Source organism: Leptodactylus fuscus, chromosome 8 (genome assembly GCF_031893055.1).
Source record: "Leptodactylus fuscus isolate aLepFus1 chromosome 8, aLepFus1.hap2, whole genome shotgun sequence".
Taxonomy (NCBI): Eukaryota; Metazoa; Chordata; class Amphibia; order Anura; family Leptodactylidae; genus Leptodactylus; species Leptodactylus fuscus.
Genome location: NC_134272.1, coordinates 12,574,579 through 12,584,512, shown reverse-complemented (window position 1 = coordinate 12,584,512; position 9,934 = coordinate 12,574,579). Strand labels below are relative to the sequence as shown.

General features: G+C 47.5%; 1 protein-coding gene across 1 annotated transcript in view; it reads left to right on the top strand.

The window, feature by feature from the left end:
- Nucleotides 1-9,108: 9,108 nt before the first annotated feature.
- The window catches only part of RAB26 (RAB26, member RAS oncogene family), a 165,429-nt gene continuing 164,603 nt past the window's right edge, over nucleotides 9,109-9,934 (top strand). The window contains exon 1 of the mRNA XM_075284982.1: nucleotides 9,109-9,934. This exon is cut by the window's right edge and continues 165 nt beyond it. Within this exon, the coding sequence (XP_075141083.1) occupies nucleotides 9,926-9,934 (9 nt within the window). The 5' untranslated portion in view covers nucleotides 9,109-9,925.

The following is a 9,934-nucleotide window of genomic DNA, read 5'->3' as shown; positions in this document are numbered from 1 at the left end:
AGGGGGATATATCACCACCAGGGGAGTCTGGCAGCAGCTTATTCTCAGTTCCCCATTTAAAACACATGCATTCCTGAACTAGCCAGGTGTGCATGTGTGAAAGGAATAGCTGACAGTTCCTGTATGTCCAGTTTATATGGGTTTTCCTATCTCAGACATCTAAGTCCAGGGGCTTCTTTTAAGGATCAAGGTCCCTGGTGCAAAAGCTCAGATATGGCCCCCTGCACAGATTATGTACACAACCATCAGTCACGTCCTATTCATACATTTTAGCACCATTTCCCTTTCCTTCTCTATCTGGGCACAGACCACCATGATGACTTCACAACATGTCTGTGCACAGAAGCTTCCCATCATTCCAAGACCTTGTTGGTGCCCCCCACATAGTAACCATAACCCCTTTTGGGCCACTGAATCCCTCCTTGACTATATGCCGCTGGCCAACTGCTGCTTTTGACATTAAAGGATAATCCTCTCCTTTCTGACAGTGGCAGGCTGTGTATCATAAATCCTCTGTCTCCAGCGCACCAGAGGGCAGGGGGAATACATTTACACTCCATTGACTGTGGCCATCAAAGGGAATCAGGAAGGAGATCAAATAAGATTACAGGGGGCAGATACACCAAGTCCTTGATGTTGCCCCACAAAAAAAGTTGGAGGCCAACGCACCATTGGGGAATCTTTTTTTTTCGGTGTGGCCAATCCAGCGTCCTCGTAGAGATTATGTGTGGCAGATCTTCCTCTATATGTAGGGTATGCCATTCCTTTAACATATCCAGGTAGGAGTGGCCAGTGACAAAACAAGGCTTTCATCCGGGTCATTGCACTGAACATGATTGCTTTGGGTCCCTCATGTGCGCGGTAGCTCTTGCCATTGAAACGACGTAGAAACCAATCATCCCTGCAAGTTAATTGCAAAAGTCACAGCGTTTTGCTTTGTTATCTGGCTTCAGTCCTGAAGAAGATGTCACCTGTAAGGCTTACAATACAGACATTTTCACAAGTTGCTCCATACCGTGGTTTGTTGCAACGATAGCTCCATACTAGTTAACCTGGTTGGCTGGATCTGCTTTTGCACCAGCGTTTTAATCGCCCTGTATATATATATCCAACTATAGTGTAACGTCTCTTTAAATCTTATCTCCTGCAGATTTTATAATTGGGGCCATGGCACTGCTTATAGAATGCGATAAACCGTTTTATCTCAGGCACGATTATGGTCACTTCTCCGCACCTGTCGCCGGTTCTGGCGACTTTGATGCATCACCACTAAAATTTTCCTTTAATAGAGGAGCTGGGAGGTGACAGTCCTGATAAGGACATCTGGCTGCAAGATGTATGAGCAGACGTCACACTTGCAGCAGATAGTCCTGAGTGAATTTTGCTCACATCCAGTCAACGCCACACGGAAGCTTAAGTGAGTAGAAAAAAAATATCTGAGCTGTCAAACAGCGAGACGTATGATCCTCGCAGGACCACTAAGACATTCTCCAACACCAGTGTTACTTAACTCACTCCAAAATGCTGCTCTTGTCTTAAAGAAATGCTGCAATATGGCATATGTGATGGCTCTCCGCCTATCTAGCCAAGCCCTGGGGGCCGCCATTATTTAGCGTAAACCATCAGCCTTGTGAGGATTTATAAATGGCTGTCCTTCAATCGTTCCTACATTAGATGCACCCTTGATCTTGTACATGGGGCCTTAGGCCTCTTGCATATAAACATTGAAAATAATTGGATATTAAAGGTGTTGTGCCTTTAAGGACACCTATCTGCTATTCATAGGAAGGGTATACGTGTGCGATCGCTGGTCGTCTGTCTGTCTTGGGCAGGGGGGACCTGTATACAGTGCAGCATGTCATATACATCAGTGGTTCTTAGCCATGGTGTGTACTCCTGGGGATGTACCCCCTGCATACCGCATGGGGGCAGCATGGTGGCTGAATGATTAGCACCGCAGCCTTGCAGCACTGGAGTCCTGGGTTTGAACCAGTGGCATAACTACCGCCGTAGCAGCAGAGGCAGCTGCCACAGGGCCTGGGACATTAGGGGCCCAGTGACGGCCACTACCGCTGCATTTTTTTTTTTTTTAATAGGCCGTTACCGGCTGGAGTTAGTCCAGCCGGTAACGGGCCCCATATACTCACTGAACCTGGCAGTAAGTGATGGCGCGGGCCCCACCAGCACTATTATACTCGGGGGGGTTTTCGGACCCCCGAGTATAACGATCAGAGGTCGGGGAGAAGTAAGATAACATAAAAAACTGTGTTACTTACCTCTCCAGGCTCCGGGCAGGCTTCGGCCTACTTGTGTGACGTCATATGACCTGTGACGCAGGGCCCCGGTCACATGACGTCCCAGAAGATGGCCGACAGCGACGGAGAATGCAGGGGAATCGGGAGATAGGTAAGTAACAGTAGTTTATTATGTTTGTATCCCTCTGGGTCTCCGATTATTATACTCTGGGGTCATAATGGGACATAATACTGTGTGCAGGGGCCAGTATGGGCGGCGGCGTAAGGGTCAGTTGGTCGAGGTCTTCAGCGTTGGTCGGGGGGGGGGGGGGGATGTCAAAAGTTCGCCACGGGGCCCTGCCATTCCTAGATATGCCACTGATTTGAACCTGCCAAGGACAAGATCTGCAAGGAGTTTGTATGTTCTGCCCGTGTTTGTGTGGGTTTCCTCCCATACTCCAAAAGACATACTGATAGGGACTGTAGATTGTGAGCCCTATATGGGACAGTGACTGTCAATGTTTGTAAAGCGCTGCAGAATATGATGGCGCTATACATAAGAATAATAAGTAATAGTACCGCAGGTTGGGAATCACTGCTCTAGACTACCAGGACTATACCAGGCAAACTATCACTAACCACTCAAGCACCGCCACATTGGAAACCCCCCTATTTACCCTTCAGAATGTTCCTTTAAAATCCCCGCTAATATGAAACTCTGATAATCTGACTTTCATACATTTGACACGAGTCTATTCTATATAGGAAAATAAGATGCAGAACGTAGACAACAAAACAGCCCTGATCATATAGAGATCTGCAACCTGCAATTCAGCATTATTATCATGCAAACTTATGGAAAATCTGCAATACGCTGCTGTGCAAACAGAGACATGGAAAATCCATTTATTAGCTCCGTGCTGCTCCACAGAAAGGTACACTGACAATGGATAATAGAAGTGCAGATTCTGGAAATAGAGCTGTAGACGCTAATGTACAGCTGGCTTACATCCGTACTGTGATAATACATTATTAGTCAATGTGTGAGCTGACGCCATTACATCACCCGCGGTGGGGGGGGACTTGCTTTTAGTTCTAAGTAATAGGAAAATAAAAACATATATTAGGATTTAGTGCCGATGGCCATATTCTTTACTTTTAAGGCAGAAGCAGTAAAGTTTTCACGTATAGATGATCCTCCAGTCCAGAATCCAGGCTGATACGATGTGTTATGATGTACTTGTGCTATGGGGGTACAATAGTCGCAGTCGCCATCGGGCCCTGGACCATACTAAGTAGAGGCCCCATCACAGATTTTGTGCTTCAAGTTATGCCTATGCAGTGTAGTGTATAACATGTATGTGTAATATGATGGATAACATGTATGTATATGTCTCGTTTATTGGTGCGGGGCATCGTGTGGTCAGTGTTCTGAGACTTTCGGGTGGATGGATTGTGTTGCACAATGTTTCCTTGTAGATGCACCAGAGGGTTGCTGTGGTGTGACCTACTGATGTCAAGCGCAACCCCGGTTATCCAGGGTGGGAGATGATTCAGTATTTAAGGGCCATAAGGGGGCGAAATGAAGAGACATCTAGTAGCAGCAGGAGGTCCTCTCACTGCTAAAGGGTTGCTTGGAGAAGGAAACATCTATCGAGGCCAGGCCAACTTAATATCTCCTGCATCTAGACGTCAACCGGTTCCTCATACTTGCCAACTCTCCTGGAGGCTCCCGGACAAAGGAGTGACCTTCCGGACTCCCAGAAGAGTTGGCAAATCTTCTGGGCCTGGTGGAACGCTCCTGTATTTACTGGGCTAAGTCTACATGACTTGAGGACTTTATGGGACAGTCAGGTCTAAAAAGGGTTCTCGCTGAAACACTTTGTGCCCACGCCATAAGGGGTGTTTGCACATCAATGGGTGACACGCCATTCTCCCTGGTATCACTTGCCAAATGTTAATGATTATATGGTACAGGTATCTAGTCTGTAACATATGTCTGGTTTGTGGAAGCCTGGGCACCGATGTATAGTGTTTGCTGCCACAACCCCAGAGGCCTGTGCAATAGATGCTAACACAGCACTATATGTAATGTATTGTTCCAGTAAGGAGGAACGTCAGGTGTTGTGTGTCCGTTCTCCACTGGAGGAACTTCAGGTGACCTGCAGGACGCTGTGTCTGGGCGACAGCTCCATGAGGAGTGTGAGTATTATATTTCCACCGTTCTGGTGCCAGTCGCTGTACCCAGTGTCGGACTGGTGCACCTTGGGCGTACCTTGGGCCCACCATGAACGATGATGGTAAAGGGTCACTCTCTGTCTATACTAGACCTGTGCATGTGCATAGGATGTAGGATCTACTCATCTATATTATTAGTGAATCCTCCCATAAATAAAAGCCTCTGGCGTCAAGTGATGGCCCCAAAGGAACCTACGAATGGGCTTGTCTTTTCATCTTTCAGGGCCCATTATTACTATTATGTCTCAGGGCTTGGGCCCCGTGGAGGAATCTCTGGCACTCTGTTGGGACAGTCCAACCTTGTCGTTGCCTATTATAATGGGACCAACCAGTGCTGAACCGATCTCTTTGAAGGTCCTATAGCCACAACCAGGGAGGCATAAAGAGGGTGATCAATACAATTCATTGTATGGGGCCTGAATCAAGACTTTGGGGTCTCACCTGTAGATTTTGCACTGATGTCTTGTTGGATACTAGATGCAATAGAAATAATAGATGTTCATAGTCGCAGCTGATCACAGACATTCTCTCCAAAACAACCTTGACGCGGTAATTACATGTTTATGGCGCACCTCTCCTGCCAGAGCTGTTATATATACACAAATATTCCATCATCTAAAGCAGGCGGCAAATCTGAGTATGAGGAGGATGATGGGAGTGCAGACAGGACCTGGGCAGAGGATGGGAGCGCAGACAGGACCTGGGCAAAGTGGCCGAATGACTTAGATTGTCACTGGCTCCCCTATAAGGAAGAAAATGGGGTGAGTTATCAAAACTAACAGAAAGCAAACAGGGCAGAATCTGAACCAAACAGGGGGCAGAATCTGAACCAAACAGGGGAAGAATCTAAACCAAACAGGGGGCAGAATCTGAACCAAACAGGGGGCAGAATCTGAACCAAACAGGGGGAATAATCTGAACCAAACAGGGGGCAGAATCTGAACCAAATGGGGCAGAATCTGAACCAAACAGGGGGCAGAATCTGAACCAAACAGGGGGAAGAATCTGAACTAAACAGGGGCAGAATCTGAACTAAACAGGGGGCAGAATCTGAACCAAACAGGGGGCAGAATCTGAACTAAACCGGGGGCAGAATCTGAACCAAACAGGGGCAGAATCTGAACTAAACAGGGGAGGAATCTGAACCAAACAGGGGCAGAATCTGAACCAAACAGGGGCAGAATCTGAACCAAACAGGGGCAGAATCTGAACTAAACAGGGAAGGAATCTGAACCAAACAAGGGGAAGAATCTGAAGCAAATGGGGCAGAATCTGAACCACACAGGGGCAGAATCTGAACCAAACAGGGGGAAGAATCTGAACCAAACAGGGGGCAGAATCTGAACCAAACAGGGGGCAGAATCTGACTACTCCATTTCTCATTTGCAGCAGTGTCTATAAAATCTCACCCAATGTTTTCTGGTCAGAAGGAATGATCACTTATACAATATATAGGTGATTATGACTAGTATGGTGGGGGTCCGACCCCAACAAATTACTACAAACCAAGTAGACTGAACAATTGCGTTTGTCAAGAACACCCCATTAATAATCTCCATTAGTTCCTGTCCGTTCCCGATAACCTCTACAGACATCATTATAACTGCCCATTGTCTTTACAGCCTCCATAGAGATGCTCACCCAGCTTTTCCTGCCGACAGAATGACTAGCTGTGCTCTAATACGGGATTCAGTGTCGGAGCACCAAAGGATCCTCCGATGGCCCAGCTTCTAACATAATCCTGATCCTGTAGAAGATTTGAAGGGCACTATGGTCTATTTCCTAGGGGTTGTTGGGGGGTGGGTTCCCAGAATCATTTAACTGTCCAACACCGATGATACTGATGAACGTACAATATATAACTAAGACGGATTACCATTCAGGGGCGTGGAAAAGCTTGATCACTGAGGATGCATTCAGGCTACTACCGTCCTGTAGACCAGGTTTGGTTGCATGTTACTGCTTTTGGACCGTCTCCCTAGGATCCATCTTGGACTCAGCACAAGGTCAAATGGAAGTAGCCAAGCGAAAGGTAGAGATGGTGAAGATGGAAGGAACATTAGATTTGAGTCGGAGTATAAAAAATAAAGATAACAGCAGGAAACATGAATATACAGTATATATATATCTTAGAAAATGAGGGAGCAATAAAAATGATCTGAAGATTTACCACTTTTGAACAGCAGGGGGCAGTATTGAATTTATCAATTTAGCATCCAGTAATCTAGACTAGAGCAGGAGAGCCAAGGCTCCAAGTACTCATATACCGGAGGGCCTGAGGATATACCACCTATATACCAGTATACCACCTTCTAGGGCTGCACCGCGGGCACTTATTAAGGTTATATTATATGTCTGACATATCCCAAACCCATAAAAGAAACATGTAGCACATCCTGCATTATAGGGCTAAACTTGTCGGGCGGGGAAATATGGCGGACGTGTGAATATGGCCTAGTAGTGGAGAGTCCAAAGGAAGGGCCCCTTCTATGTAGTCATAGAAGATATGGAATAAGTACCGGTGATGTTCATTGTGCGCTGCCACCACCTGCTCAGGTATAACTGCGATATAACGGGTATGACCCTGGAACCTGATGCAGCCGTAACTCCAGATCTGACACTTGGAGATATTATTAACCCTATCATCATTCAGTAGAGGTAAGCTCGACTCTTGAGAAGATTTTGGCATTGGGGTTGTGGAGACCCTATTCACATATGTGAGATGCAAGACGACCGTAATTTTTTTTTCTCTTGTAGATTGTAAGCCCCATGTGGGGATCACAATGTACATTTTTCTTTCCCTATCAGTAGGTCTTTTGGAATATGGGAGGAAATCCACGCAAACACGGGGAGAACATAGAAACTCGTTGCAGATGTTGCCCTTGGCAGGATTCGAACCCAGGACTCCAGCACTGCAAAGCTACAGTGCTAACCATGATGACCATATTTGTCATTTCTACAGTCCCGTATACATGGGTGTAGCTTTCACAGGTCCGTGTAGGGGCCACACACTCGTGGTCCAGGCTCATTCATATGTATAGGTCCGTATAATACATGGACGCCATTCGTGTGCCGTCAGCTTTTCACGGATCTGCACATGACAGCCTTGTATACATGTAGCCTAAGGCTTTGTGTATATGGGGGACCTGCCAGGATGGTGGCCGTGGGCATTCAGGGACCCCCAGCATCACAGATCATGTCTGGGCTCGGGCCTATGGACTGTATTTCCTGTCCTACGCTCCCCTGAGGGTTTAGACATCACTCTTTGCAGACAATCCTCCTGTCACGGTCCCCTCCCCCCCGGATACGTTTTCGACACCATTAGGACCCCACTCTTTAAGCTGTGAATGGTCACCCGGTAATAGCAGAGTCCCTATCTAAAGTAACACAAGCACGTGGCGTCCTGCCCTACACACGGGGACGGTCATTGTACATATTCAGACATTGGGGAAAGCTGGGTGACTCTGGTATGGCGGCCATATTGGCATTGATTGATGATTGAGCAGGGCCCTCAGTCCCATTGTGTGAAATGATTCTCTTTGTAATGTATCTGTCTGTATTTTAACCCTACAAATTGTACACTGAACACTGTATAAGCAATGCCGCCCCTGCTACCTCTTGTGTCACCCTCTCTACCTCATAGATTGTAAGCTCTTTTGAGCAGGGCCCTCAGTCCCATTGTGTGAAATGACGTTCTTTGTTATGTATGTCTGTATCTGAACCCTATAAATTGTACAGCGCTGCGGAATATGTTGGCGCTATATAAATAAAATGTATTATTATTATTATTATATTTGTATTGATGGGGTTTGTCATCTCCTCCCCAGCAGACATGTCAGAGCTGCTGCTCTTCTGCCTGCACATTGCTAGTGAGGGGTTACAGGAGGAGCAGAGGGAGGGACAGGGCTGACAGGAGGAGCAGAGGGAGGGACAGGGCTGAGGTAAATGACACACACAAGATTGCAATGCAAGGGATCAAGCAGCAACATCTGTCCGGGCTCATTTACATATCCCCGCCCACACTCTTTGATGATTGGCTGGTCAGTTCCCTTTCCCTCTTGTTGTCAATGCGTGACAGCTCTGATTGGCTACAGCTCCTGTCAGTCACGCTGACGCTCCGCCTCCGCTCACTGGCAGATACCGGCGCCTGAGAGGTGAGAGGAAGCGGCGGCGGTGTGAGGGGACAGAAGCATCCCGGGACCGGGAGCAGAACCGAGCCCAGGACACGGGGATTCATCATCAGTACTGGGGGGCAGCACTGTGAGGAAGAATACAGTACTGGGGTACAGGGCTGGGTATAGGCTTCTATTATCGGGGTGCCTTCATAGTACACTAGTCACTGTTATAGGAAGTCTGTATTGGGGTGCACTGCTGGCTATTGGGGGTCAGTATAGCCAGTTTGGGGGTGCACTGTTTTGTATAGCTAGTGTTGGGGTGTGGTGACTGGTATTGGGGTTCACCAGTGACAGTTTTGGGGTGTAGTGACGGATACTAGGGTATATAGCCAATATTGGGGTGTACTATTGGGTTTGGGGGGGTCACTCTAGCCAATTTTGGGGTGCATTGCCTGATATTGGGTGTGTAGTGTCTAATATTGGGGTGTATAGCCAGTTTTGGGGTGCAGGTGGGGGTGAGGACTAGTATATTTTGCACCACTTAGTATTTGGGTCCAGGACTAAAGAGTGAAATTATTGGGGTGCAAAGTAGTGAGACAATATTAGGGTGCTTGGATAATATTAGGGCGTATTCCCTCGGTCTAGGGAGCGGTATATATTAGTACCCTGTTGCATTAAGGTGCAAACTATATTACCCTATTAGATTAGGGGGCTTTATAGGGGGCACCCTAGATTATTTAGGGTGTAGGGGGTGACACTGTGTTTGCAGGTGATCATGTGACTTGGGGTGAGAGTTCCCGGATACATAGAGGGGGATAAGAGACATCCAGAGAGCGCAGATCAAGGGCAACAAGCGACGGAAGGAAGAGAGTCAGGAGAACAGGTTGTAAAGATCCGAGAGACATCACAGAGAACCAGAAGAGACATCAGCTGTCAGCAGGCAGAGACAGCGCAGTGAGTGACAGCAGCTGAGGAGGGGGCCAGCAGGGACCGCTGAGGTTAGACGTACAGATAGGAGCAGACAGGAGCCAGCACCATCTCAGGGGGCCGCCAGAAGAAGGATTCTGAAGGCAAGGAGTCTTCAAGAAGAAGCCTGGACTATCAAGGGTTAATTTTTTTGATGGAGTGTCGACCCTGTAACAGCCGTCTTATATAGAATTTACAGCAGTTGTGACACTTAGACCGTCCAGAGAGTGCACAAGTCTGCACCTCAGATGTCAGGCGTAGAAGTCCAGTAATCCTCAGCATCTCCTAAGACAATAACAGGGCTCCGCAGTCCCAAACCTGCCACCTGCTCAGTGACCCGTCCTATAGACAGTGACTCCTACCGGTCACACCATGTCCAGG